Here is a 13,345-nt window from a genome sequence, read left to right as displayed (position 1 = left end):
TGATAGTGCAGGGCGCAGACGAGCTGCGGGCTCACTTGAGTCAGCTCGTTGACGGTGGGCGACGAGATTCACGTCCTTTACGTCGCCATTCACGCACAGCGTCAAAGGCCGGATTGAATGGCTAGAGCCTTTCGACATGCTGGCATAGCAGCTGAATCCAGAGACATCGATTCTATGCTGAACGCACCTACCTCAACACCTGGCTCTGCGCTGCCCAGTCCTGCATCTGGAAGGGCAACTCAAGCGCATCAGTGCGATATTTCCCCCGCTCAGCCGGCCTCCGCAAACACTACCCCGCGTACCGCTCGTGCCTTGGCCAACAAAAATGCAATCAAGGTGTCGGTCCTCCAAGCACGCCTACAGGAGCAGCACGAGAGCATTTGCATCACTGCAGGCCATGTTTGTTTAGAATCTTACTCATGTAGCAGTACGACACAGCCAGCGACGCGTTCCGGTTCGTGGGCCACACGGCCTCTTGGGTGAGGGTGATTCTCTCTCTCAATTGCTCCAGCGTCACTCCGTCACCTCTTCCCGGCGCGACAACGAGCCCGCGCGAGCAAAAGCAATGAACGAGAATAAGGATTGGATGCAAGCTCTGAATATTGATCCACTTACCCTCGTGGGCCTTCGAGGTGCTTGTCGTCGCCTAGGCCTTTGCGTGTTTGGCGATAAGGCCAGGCTGATTGAGCGTTTGAGGCAAGCAACAGGTCTTTCTCGGTCAGAAAAAGTTCAAAACGGCTTGAGTACTTGAGCCAACGAGCATGACACATTCACAGACGAGGCAGAGGACCAGACTTCAATGCCTCGGCGTTTTGGTGACGAGGAATGACTGCTGCCACGCCGGACACAAGCCCGGAAATACATCCGGCGACAGCCAGCCACCAGCCTCGAGTGAAGCAGCTGGTACCTCAAGTTTACATGCGCTTCATCCCCCACTACCCACTGAAGAAGGTGAGCCTGCCCAAGGTTACACAAGTGCAAAGGAATTTGATTTTTGGGGTCCGATCCTGGCACGACCCGGAGGAGAGCCCCCCTTGACGAGCATCAGTCTTAACTTGGAGTTGATGAATGGTTTAACGAGGCAAGCTGCATAACTGCAGACGAGATTGACGACATCTCCAAGGCATGTCCTGTATCATTCCAGCAGTACAAGGCGACAGTGTGGTGGTGATTTGTTGGTACGTCCTGCCGCTTTTGACCAGGCCCCCTGTTGTGAAGCCTCCAATCGCTAAATATGTTGTTTCGCGACTTGGTCATGATTGTTTCCGTCCCGACAATTGTCACAGCAAAGTGTATCCAACAGATCATGCCCAATGAGACGGTTGAGCGCGGTATCGGGCCATGTTCTCATCCCGTTGGCTAATAGCCCAGCTACATCTTCTCCATGCAGCAGTCAAGCTCGGCACGCTCAGTTCACCAATCTGCACACACATGTATAACCAAAAGGCCGAATGCTACAACAATAAAATCGGCACCACTCGATACAGCTTCAAAAACTGAGTAGACTGGTCATAAAATGAGACATACAGCTCGACCCCGAAATTAATCCCTTTTGCACTGCCGCTTGAAGCTCGGCCAGATTGAAAATACCGGATTTTCAAAATTACAAGAAGTCACTGTGTGTGTGTGTGTGTGTGAGTGTGTGAACTCAACAACACAGCAGCACAACGGCGGCAGTGGCACTGAGGGACTCACAGAGAGTCTCACAGAGAGGTACAGAGAGGTACACAGACACAGTCACAAGAGGGACTCACGGAGAGAGATGCAGACACATACGTAGACACAGACAGACAGACACACAGACACAGACACAGACACAGACACAGACACAGACACAGACACAGACACAGACACAGACACAGACACAGACAGACACACACACACACACACAGACACACACACACACAGAGAGAGAGAGAGAGAGAGAGAGAGAGACACGCGGATGGCCTTGTCCATCTCGCTTACTTCCAAATTAAAAGCCAACATGGCCTCTTTGGGGTGCCATGCTAGTCCTGATACACCTACAATAGTATGTACCAGAAGTGGCCCAAAAGAGTGGAAGAGTCCATGGCCTCGTCCATCATGGCGAACGGCCGGAGGAAGACCGATGCTGCACTCACCATCACTGTGACCGTGCAGCTCATGCAGTTGTTGGTACGAGTCAGTGGTCCAGATGAGGACCCGGCTATCCCTGCCAGCAGAAGTGCACGGCACACCACACAACATTTGTCAGCTTGACGCAAGACTGAAGCGGGTTGCCAAGTTGCCATTTCGGCAAGAAGTACACGAACTTGGAGCCTGTGGCCAGATAACGGCCCGATCCCCACCGCCACTGAAATCTGTGTGCAGATCAATTCATGGCTCTGCGCGTGCTTGCATGACTGGTGACAAGCACAAGCAGACAGGGACGAGGAAGGTGAAGCCAACAAACAGCACATGGCACGAGCATCCTAAAGGGTCGTGTAGTGTCCCACAGATTTGGGTATTGTCGTAGATGACCACATGGTGAAATTCGCCACGCCGTGTCGCGATCACTGAATCATATCTGTAGCAAAAGCACATATCAAGTCCAAAGCCAGCCAGAGGTACTCGCGGCTCAAAAACAACATGCAACGTGCCAAAGTCGGGTCTGTCCAACGCACCGCTCATTGTCGGGTGCGTCTGGCAAGAGCGGTGGGGCCAGTGCTAGACAAGGAGGCGATTGATGGACATGAGCATGACTCAACAAAACTCGCGTGACAACGAGCATGCACTCGCCATCGAGTCCACCGTAGGTGTACTGATGTTGACTCTAAAGTCATACACAAAAGTGCATCTGGCATCAGAACAGCGGCGCATTCCGATCAAACCAGTCGCAATTTCTAACCCCACCTTGCCAAAAATGGTCGGCCAAGTAAACACCGAAATCAAACTGGTGGCTCGCGGGCGACCAGCAAAGCGATGGTCGAGACCCAGGCGCACAATTTTATCGCGCAGCGATTGCTCAGGCGTGAAGCAGCCGGCGCTCTTGACAGGGTGTATCACGAAGAAAAGCTGGACAGCCCAAGAACGCGTCCGAGGTGGTGGTTACAAGTCGATTATAGTGCTCCTATCTTGTGAGGCGATGCAGCATTTCCCGTCGCTTGGTGTTGTACCGTTCCCACAGCACGGGGGTTTTGCACACGCGCCGCCCGCTGCACTGCAACGTTACCCGGTCCGAGCCCGTCAGCACTCAGCTGCTGCTGCAGTTCAGCCACCAAGTCACACAATAAATTCAAATGAGTCGGCTTGTCAAGATAAAAAGAACAATATTATTATGACGATATCAGCAAGCAACGCACCTCTGACACGAGCTCTGGTGCGTCGCACAAAACGTCAATGACTGGCCCAACAACTTGGGCGCTGCACACTCTGCCCGGTGCTGAAGAGAGTTGGGCGCTGCTTGAAATCTCTTGCAAGCAGGCCCTTGTTTCCTTGTACAAACCGCTCATCGCCTCGCACACCTGCACACAAACACCACACGTCAACAACAACAACAACAACAACAACAACAACAACAACAACAACAACAACAACAACAACAACAACAATAACAACAACAGCAGCAACAACAACAATAAGATTCGCCTCGGGCGAGAGGCCAGTCACCGGGTTCCAACTGTTGGAATATAGCAAACTTCCGATGCTTCTTGGGTTGCTGTCAACTCGGCCATACTGCGCTTTGCCATCTCGTCCAAACAAAGCATGCCATTGATGCGAGTCCACTCGATGCATCAGTCGAGGTGACATCTTGGTTTGCACATGGTCATTTGCTCGGCCGTGTCTCCAGAATGCCAAGCTTGATTGTGGATTAGGCTGCCAAGGGCGCTGGTCGTCTCGGCCAAGAGTCGATGAATTACAACCGTCGACATCCAAAGGGTCGCGGCGTACCCCAAGCGTTGGCCGATACAGGTACGTTGTCGATTTTCGACGAAATGCAGCATAGTCGTCGGACGTGTCCAGCCTGCCCCGCTTCTTCAGCCAGCTGCTCAGCCTGTGCTCCAGAGGCTTGCCCAGCAGCAAAAACATGAAGATTAGCATGCTGATTTCCTGATCCATGTATGGAAAGGTATGCCGTTTATTCAGAGACAGCCAGCAGTCAGGCTCCAGAGTATGTGAAAGGCCAGTTTGGGTTTGCGAGGAAGCGGGTCGTGTTGAGGAGGCGTTTTGAACGAGGTTCGAAAGACGTCCGTCGGGACGAAACAAAAAATTTGGTGGTGTCTCGAGGTCAATTGAACCAGCTGCGGTCGGCAAGCATTCACAGTGACCAGACCAAGAGGTGTTACAACAAACAAACAAACAACAACGAACAACGGCGAACACAAGCATATCAGACAAGACTGTCTGCCAAGACATTGCAAAGTACACGAAGCACACGGGTCGACGCATGTGCCCCCTAGAGGAAGGGCACGCCTCAGTTCGTCTCGGTGCGTATGTTAGTCAGGAAATGAAGTCGCACCAGCTCCATAGGGGCTCCTGTGGGAAGACCCATGGTAGATGACGCTGATTGTGTGCAAAAGCAACGGGGTGTCCATATGCGTGGGAAAGCGGCGGATTGGACGCGAACGACCACCGACTAGTCCAGCTCATCCTAATTGGCCGTGTAGTATACAACCAGCTCGGGATACATTTGGGCATTCTTAAACACCACCACCTCGTGGAATTCCCCAGAGGGTGTCGCGACGACCGAGTCATACCTAAAGAGAATTCAATGGCAAATGCAACAAGTCAGATCAGGTGGTGGACAGAGGTACCCTGCTGAAGGCAACATGCAATAGGCAGGCGATTTTGTCCGACGCACCGCTCGTTGTTGGGCGCAGCGGGCAGGAGCGGTGGCGCCAGCGCCCCAGAAGGAGGTGATGGATGGACAAAGGCATGACCCAGCAGGGCTCGCGCGATGACAAGCATTCGTTCGCCGTTGGATCCAGTATTGCTGTACCGGTGACTCTGAGATCATGTAAGCACATTGCGTCAGCACCACAGCACTTGGGTAAACAGGCGAGATTGATAGCCAGCGCAGTGCTGCCCTACCTTGCCGGGATGGTCCGTCAAGTAAACACCGAGACCGAATCGGTGGCCGGCACTGTTGCCAGCAAAGCGATAGTCAAGGCCCAGGCGCACAATTTTGTCGCGCAACATTGTGTCAGGGGCGATGCCGTGGAGCAACAGGCGCTCTTGACAGGATGTATCGCGAAGCAGAGCTGGAGAGCCCGAAGGCGCATCTGATGTGGCCGTTTGAATCTGGGTGCAATGCTCCTGACTTTTGATGCGATGCAACATTTCGCGTCGCTTGACGCTGTAGCGCTCCCACAGCACGGGGTTGTGCACGCGCTCCACTCGTTGCACTGTGATATTCGCTGGCCCCCGCCCATCGGTGTTCAGCTGCTTCAGTAGCTCACCCACCTAGCCACCCAGTAGGTTCAAATCAGACGATTCGTGGAAGAGAGAGAAAAAAAATCACAAGCAACGCACCTCTGAAATGAGCTCGGGCGCATCGCGCAAGACATCAATGGCTGGCCCAACAACTTGGGTCGTGACAGGTCGTTCTGCGAATTGCCCGGCGCTGAAAAGGCTTGGCCGTTGCTTTCGGATCTGCTGCCAGCAAGGCTTGCGTTTCCTTGTACAGATCGCCCACTATGTCGCACATCTGCACAGAAACACAGGTATGAGCAACTACAACGACAACGACGACGACGACGACAACCAGAGCGTCTTAAAATCATAGAGAAAAAAATAATAATTGACTGACCTCGGCCGCCAAATGAGGAAAGCTAAAGGCACCATCTCCCGCTTGGAAATTCCATCTGCAATGACCCACAACCTCATCGGTTCGCGACTGAGCCGGCGGCACCGTTTGTGGGTACATGTAGGTGTTGTATAGCACACAGCCAAAGGAAAAGGCATCCTGTGCTGGACGCGCCCCCACTCGGCCCCGGCCAAAAAGCACTTCGGGTGCCACATAGCCCGCCGTGCCCGACGATGCGGTGGCCGTAGATGGTAGCATGGTGGCTTCAGCGGCGGCCTTGGCAATGTCAAAATCACCGAGCCGCACAACAGGTTGGTCCTCTGCACCGTCCAACATGATGTTGCTCAGCTTGACATCCCGATGCACCAAGCCCTTGCTATGCATAAACGCCAGGGCCGTGCGCAGCTGATTCATCAGATTCGAAATCACGGTCGAGGTGGCCATGTGGCGTGCCTTGCTGAGCCACTGCTGCAGATCCCCCTGTGCACACCATGGCTGCACCAAATAGGCACTTGGGTGCCTACTGTGTACGTCCACGAGCGCGCCGAGGACCGGGATGATGTGTGGGTGCTTAAGCTGGCGCATGGCGCGAAGCTCGCGCAGGAATGTACGGCACTGGTCCTGCTTGTGTTGCTCAGCAAGTGCATACTCTTTGACAGCCAAATCTTGCTCAGGAAGATTCGGCAGTGCTGCGCGGGCTTTGTACACCTTATGATTCTGGTTGTATTGGAGAGACACTTGGCCCAGGCCGGAGAGCGTCAAACCCTGGTCTACTTCGGTCATGGCCTCCAAGATCAGACTGGCTGGAAGGTCGGGGCCAAGCACTGTGCGGAGCCGCGCTCCCAGCGCGCTCTGGTCAGGGTGCAAAAAGACCAGAAGAGCTGGAAAGTGTTGGTGTAGCAGCTCTGCCAGTGCCGCCACCTGGTCTACCTGTGTTTGATCCGATAGTTGTTGCTGCAAAATGACCAAGCGCTCCTTCATAGTTTGCAATCGAGTCTCGAGGCCAGCTCGCATCTCATCTGGAGCCAAGGGCAAGAATGCCGTGGTTGTCTGGATGTTCTTCTGCAGCTTGGCCACCTCCTCATGAATGGATACTACTTGATCTGCGCTGCTCTGCGTGATGCCGCTTGCATACTCTTCGCATGAAGTCAGCACGGACAGCGTCGTGGCTTGCCAGTCGATCATGTCTTGCAACTGCTGCACCAGGGCTTGCGCCTCGTGAAGCGCAAACGCCAGATACCAATCTTGATGCTCATAGTCGTGCTCGACTCTCCATGTTATCAGCTGCTCCAGGCCGTTCTGCTCGGGCAAGCTCAGCTTTTCGTGGGCTTGGCACAGCTCCTCCCAGGCCTCGGGCAATGCCTCGGCTGGAGGTGGTGCACTCACATCCAAGCCTTGCGCACACTGCTCTAGTGTGTCCACGCGATGAATTGTGTCGGTGGTTCCCGCTTTTGCCACGGCGCCCAGGGCCTCAATCAAGGCCAGCACGAGGCGCTTGAGGTTGCTGTTGGCGCTGGTGAGCAGCTCCTGACGCTTGGGTTCCACGCCGCTCAGAACGATGACTTTGCTCAGGGCTGCCGCTAGGTCGGCAGGTGGTGTCTTGGGCGCGTTCACTGGCGTGGTGGGTGGAGCTGGGCATGCTGCCAGCACGGTCTGAAGCTCCAGAAGCACCGGCTGCAGCTCAAAACCAGCAGTGACACCGTGCAGCTCTTGCAGCACTGATTCTAGGTTGTCAGTGTTGGGGTCCAATTGCTTCAAGCGGTTGTTCAACGCTTGGGGTGCTGCCAGTGCCTGGTCGAGCGCGCCGAGGGCCTGGGTGGTGGTCGCCCGGAAGGCAGCCCAGTCCATGGCAGGAAACTCTGGTGGCGCTTCATCGATGGTCATCTGGATGTCCGCAACCGCCGTTGCAAGATTGGGGTTTTGTTTGGCGGCACCGCTGATAAAGGCATCGAGGTGGGGGAGGGGATGGGTGGTGGTGCGCTCCGGCAGGAGTGGCCTGAGCCAAGTGTCGACCGCCACCACAACAGAGGCCGTGGTCTAATGAAGGGTTGTGGGGTGCCATTGGTCGTGATTAGGTTGCATGAGGCCGTGGGGATTGGGGCAATAAATGCATTGGGAAAACAAGATCGGGGAGCAGGCTCACCTCGAGGGTGGGGGTGGTGGGCAGAGGTGGTAGCCAGGCGGAAGGCGGTGCCGGCGTAGGCGGAGCGAGTGGTGCGGGTGGTTGTGGTAGGCGAGCCTCGTGGGCAGCAAACACGGGCTCCAGCTTGTCGCCATATCTATGTCCGACATCAAGGGGTGTTTCGCCATCCTGAGGACATGTGATTGGAGCGTGTGAGGTGGACAGCGACGTGAGGGCTGAGTTGGGCGACGTGCATTTGCTTTGATATAACACAGGCGAGGTGACAATGCTTTGAAGTGGGCCGAAGACGCCAGACGCGCGAGTGGTGTGCAAATGGTGCGGGCAGGTAGCAGGGGTCCGAACGGAGGCGCGCTTGGAGAGAGGAAAAAAAAAAAAAGGAAAAGGCGCGTGTGCCGGGGGCAAAAGTCAAGGCGCGGTCACCGAGAGCCGCTTGGGCGAGCGAGGGAGGCAGAGGCGTGATGGCAAGGGGTTGGGGATGGATCAGAAAAAGGGGAGAGCGAAAACGGCAGGCGGAAGAGACAAGTGGGGCGCGGGGAGCACCGACAACGGGCGGACGCAAAACGGGGGAAGAAGAGGGATAGCGGGAAAGAAGCAAAGGAGCCAGGGGTGGAGAACGGGCACGCACGGATGGGCAGGGTGTAGCGGAGAGGAGGGACGGGGGCAAAGGCGACGGGGCAGGGGAGCAGGAGCAGCAGCCAGATGGGTCAAGGGGGGGAAGAGGGAGGTGCTGTACTGACGTCGTTCTTGGCTTCAGTATCAGCACCGTGCTTCAACAGCATCTCCACCACCTTGACATGACCGTAAAGGCAGGCCCAGTGCAGTGGTGTACTGCCATTCTGTGGGATGATGCATCAGCATGACGTACAGGTACAGCAGCATCATCATCATCATCATGGGGTACGGGTGCACCATCATGGTGGGTAAAGGGGGGAAGAGGGAGGTACTGTACTGACGTTGTTCTTGGCTTTAGCATCAGCACCGTGCTTCAACAGCATCTCCACCACCTTGACATGACCGTTATCGCAGGCCATGTGCAGTGGTGTTTCGCCCCACTGTGGGATGATGCATCAGCATGACGTACAGGTACAGCATCATCATCATCATCATCATCATCATGGGGTACGGGTGCACCATCATAGAGGGGTAAAGGGGAGAAGAGGGAGGTACTGTACTGACGTTGTTCTTGGCTTCAGTATCAGCACCGTGCTTCAACAGCATCTCCACCACCTTGACATCACCCTTACGGCAGGCATAGTGCAGTGGTGTATAGCCAGTCTGTGGGATGATGCATCAGCATGACGTACAGGTACAGCATCATCATCATCAGCATCATCATGGGGTACAGGTGCACCAGCATAGGGGGGTTAAAGGGGGGAAGAGGGAGGTACTGTACTGACGATCTCCTTGGCTTCAGCATCAGCACCGTGCTTCAACAGCATCTCCACCACCTTGACATGACCGTATTGGCAGGCCCTGTGCAGTGGTGTAAAGCCAAGCTGTGGGATGATGCAAACATGCAGTATATGTCCCATGTTATACCATAACGTCACCCCATCCAGTGACATATTCAAAGTGTAACCAATATCACACAACATCATACCAAACAGCATACGTACCACCTTATTTTTGTATTGGGCAGCATCTCGAATGCGTTGTTGGTCCCAACTGGTCAGCAGCTGCAGCGCCTTTTGTGGATCTGATGAATCACACGCCCTGTACAGCTGCTCTCCATCATCACTCATGGTAACGGTATCTCTCTCTATTCACCATCCGCTTCAAACCGCTTTGCTTGCTTCTCTATCCATCATCAATCTCATGAGCCCCCTCCAAGTACAACTCGTCTGACAACCCAGAATTCGGACTGGGATTCGACAGGCGCGCGCCGTTTCCAAAACGGCAGCCGGTCAGCGGGCTCCTTGCTCTTCTCTGTCTGGTGCAACAAACGACTCACCTCGAGACAAATAACTTGGTTGCGAGGACCGGTGGACTTGGTTGCCCAACCGCACGTGAGGCGAGATCAGTGAGGCCAACTTCAGTTGAAAGCAAAAAAAATGGCAGCAGTGCTTTCAATCAAAACGTTCTGGCGTCGCCCCAAGGCCCCAACCAGGAAAGCGTACCAAGCACAAGCGATCAGTCGTCACACACACACACACACAAAGCAAGACACGTCAAGTCAGCTGATATCGAGATCGAGACCGATGCCAAAGAGGGGAAGAAGAAGAAGAAGTCAAAGGCAAATGCCAAAAGCCAAAGAACGAGAAAAATGCGAAGAACACACACACACACACACGTTTACACCTTTTTTCTTCTTTTTTAATTTTTTATTTTCGGAGAAAAAGTCAAAACAACAACAGTCTTACAAGCAAATGTTCCAAAGCGCCGTCAAGCTTGTGTCCGTACCAACGTGGACTGCCCCTTTGCCTGGCATGACAGCTCGCCTGTTACGAGCAGCTTCCAAGGCGCTGTAAAACTGGGGCTTGAACGTACAACGTGTACTGCCTCGATGCTTGCCATGACGTTACAAGCCCGTTTGGCTAACTGCCTCTCCAGTCATATCAATCTTATCCCCTGCCCGGATGCGAGCGACCATTCCTGACGGCGAGCGAGCCGGATTTAAGCTCATGGCAACGCGTCAACGAAAAGTTGGTCAGACGAGTGCGAGGCGCGCGCTCAATGACTGTGCTTCATGTCCTTCTTCTTGCTTTTTTTTTTTATTTTATTTTATTTTTTTTCACTTGCGCCTGGTTTCTGCTCCTCGGGCGAGGTGGAGTGTCGTGGCATCATCATCATCATCATCAGCATGAGCCGTTCAGGCAATCACCGGAGCACCGTGTCGACACCCGTTGGTCTCGCAGAATTTTTGCAATCCTGATTTTCATCGCTGCTTCCAACACACGGTTGAGGTACGCCGTGATACCTCAACGACTCGAGACGCAGTCGAGACGAAACCTTTTTCCAGGGGTTTCGGGGGCGTTTGTCGGGAAGGAGCAAGACATTTTTTGCTGTCTGCAGGTCAATTCTACCAGCTGCGGTTGGAACGTATTCACAATGACCAGACCAGGTGCACCGTTGAAATAGCTGCGGAATCGCTCTCGGTTCCAAGGACAGGGAAAGTGCAACGCGTGTCCAAGCACAGGTATCACAGCAAGAAGAGACGACGATAGTCAAAGGCGGATTAGACATGGCAAAGTACTTGAAACACGCGCGAGGTTGACTTGTGCGCCTTCCCACATTCAAAGGATGTGCGTGGATGTGCAAGCAAAGTCAAACCACCTTTGGGTATTCCCAACGAGGAGGCCTTGTGGTGAACGACGCTGGATGTGTGCAAAAGCAGTACAAGTGCCTGGGAGAGCAGGTTTGACTGCACGACAAAGGATCTCAACGAAAACATCTAGGCAGTGTAGTAGACGACTAGTTCGGGGTAAATCTGGGCGTTGTCGAACATTATCACCTCGCGAAACGTAACTTGCGGTGTAGCAATGACAGAATCAAATCTGCAAGACAACCAAACATGAGTCCCATCAAACTGTGAGACAGGACTCGAATCTTGATTGACATACCGCTCGTTGTTGGGTGCATCGGGCAGCAGCGGGGGAGCTAGCGCTCTGAAAGGAGGCGAAGGATGGACATAGGCACGGCCCAACAGAGCTCGCGTAATAATGAGCATGCGCTCGCCGTTTGCTCCGCACGTCGCATATTGGTGACTCTACACCCAGGTTCCAGTAGACACACAGCGCCAAAAAAAAAATGTAAGGACACGCACGTATCACCCTGCAAATCAACAGTATCACCACACCTTGCCGGGATGATCGGCCAAGTAAACACCAAGTCCATAATTGTGGCCTGAGCTGCGACCAGCGAAACGATAGTCAAAGCCCAGGCGCACAATCTTGTCGCGCAACATTGTGTCAGGGGCGATGCCGTGAAGCAACAAGCGCTCTTGACAGGGTGTATTTCGAAGCAAAGCTGGACAGCCCGAGAGCGCATCTACTGTGGCCGTATGAAGTTGATCATAGTGCTCCTGACTTGTAATGCGGTGCAGCATCTCCCATCGCTTGGCGCTGTACCGTTCCCACAGCACGGGGTTCTGCACACGCTCCACCCGCCGCACTGCAATGTTGCTTGGCCCTCGCCCGTCAGCACTCAGCTGCTGTAGCAGCTCAACCACCTTGGTACACAATGGGGTCAAATCAGTCAGCTTGTCAAGATAAAAATAATGTAAATATGACTATGTCGGCAAGCAACGCACCTCTGGGATGAGCTCGGGTGCGTCGCGTAAAACGTCAATGGCTGGTCCAACAGCTTGAGTCGTGACAGGTCGCTGCACTCTTTGCCCGGCGCTGAAGAGACTTGGCCGCTGCTTTGGATCTGTTGCAAGCAAGGCCCGTGTTTCCTTGTACAACTCGCTCGTCGAATTGCACATCTGCAGCAAAGGTCAGCAAAGCAAATCACAATCAAAGCGGTGCTCAGTTGTCGCTCAAGGGATATTGCGATATTACTCACCTCAGCCGCCAAGTGCGGAAAACTGCATTCTGCACCTCCTGCCCCTGCATCCCATGTGCATTGATCGGCAAGCTGGTCCGTGGGTAAACGAGCAGGTGGCACCGTCTGTGGAAACATGTAGGTGTTGTATAGCACACAGCCAAAGGAAAAGGCATCCTGTGCCGAACGCGCCCCCACTCGACCCTGGCCGAAAAGCACCTCCGGTGCTACATAGCCAGTCGTGCCCGACGACGCAGTGGCTGTGCATGGCAGCATGGTGGCTTCGGCAGCCGCCTTGGCAATGTCGAAATCGCCGAGCCGCACAACAGGTTGGTCCTCGTCACCGTCCAGCATCACATTGCTCAGCTTGACATCCCGATGCACCAGGCCCTTGCTATGCATAAACGCCAGGGCCATGCGCAGCTGCGTCATCAAACTCGCAACGACGGTCGAGGCGGCCAGATGCCGCGCCTTGCCGAGCCACTGCTGCAGATCCCCCTGTGTACACCACGGCTGCACCAGATAGGCGCTTGGGTGGCCATCATGCACGCCCACAAGCGCACCGAGGACTGGAACGATGTTTGGATGCTCAAGCTGGCGCATGGCGCGAAGCTCGCGCAGAAACGTACGACACTGATTTTGCTTGTGTTGCTGGGCAAATGCATACTCCTTGACAGCCAAATCCTGTTCTTGCTCAGGCCGATTTGGCAGCGCTGCACGAGCTTTGTACACCTTGTGGTTTTGGTTGTAATGGAGCTCAAGCTGACCCAGGCAGGAGAGCGTCAACACTTGGTCCACTTCGGTCATGGCCTCCAAGATCAGACTGGCTGGAAGGTCGGGGCCAAGTACTTTGCGGAGGTGTACACCCAATGCACTGTGCTCAGGGTGCAAAAAGATCAAGAGGGCCGGAAAGTGTTGGTGCAGTAGCTCTGCCAGTGCTGCCACCTGGTCCACCT

At 54.4% G+C, this 13,345-nt stretch overlaps 2 protein-coding genes across 2 annotated transcripts in view; one reads left to right on the top strand and one right to left on the bottom strand.

Moving 5' to 3' along the window:
* Positions 1-825: 825 nt before the first annotated feature.
* MONBRDRAFT_12989 (uncharacterized protein) lies at positions 826-3,651 on the top strand (the record flags this gene model as incomplete). Its single annotated transcript, XM_001750885.1, has 3 exons — positions 826-951; positions 2,041-2,154; positions 3,442-3,651. 3 exons carry the CDS (start codon positions 826-828, stop codon positions 3,649-3,651), a joined length of 450 nt encoding a protein of 149 aa, XP_001750937.1.
* A 7,647-nt stretch (positions 3,652-11,298) lies between these two features.
* Positions 11,299-13,345, bottom strand: part of MONBRDRAFT_30429 (uncharacterized protein) — a gene marked incomplete at both ends in the record, with an annotated part of 4,795 nt that continues 2,748 nt past the window's right edge. Inside the window, 5 exons of the mRNA XM_001750873.1 lie at positions 11,299-11,401; positions 11,468-11,613; positions 11,704-12,075; positions 12,157-12,330; positions 12,411-13,263. Of these exons, the coding sequence (XP_001750925.1) occupies positions 11,299-11,401; positions 11,468-11,613; positions 11,704-12,075; positions 12,157-12,330; positions 12,411-13,263 (1,648 nt within the window). The remainder of the gene's footprint in view (positions 11,402-11,467; positions 11,614-11,703; positions 12,076-12,156; positions 12,331-12,410; positions 13,264-13,345) is intronic.

Source organism: Monosiga brevicollis, genomic scaffold, assembly GCF_000002865.3.
Source record: "Monosiga brevicollis MX1 MONBRscaffold_51 genomic scaffold, whole genome shotgun sequence".
NCBI classification, from domain to species: domain Eukaryota; class Choanoflagellata; order Craspedida; family Salpingoecidae; genus Monosiga; species Monosiga brevicollis.
This window is presented reverse-complemented; position numbering and strand designations above follow the sequence as displayed.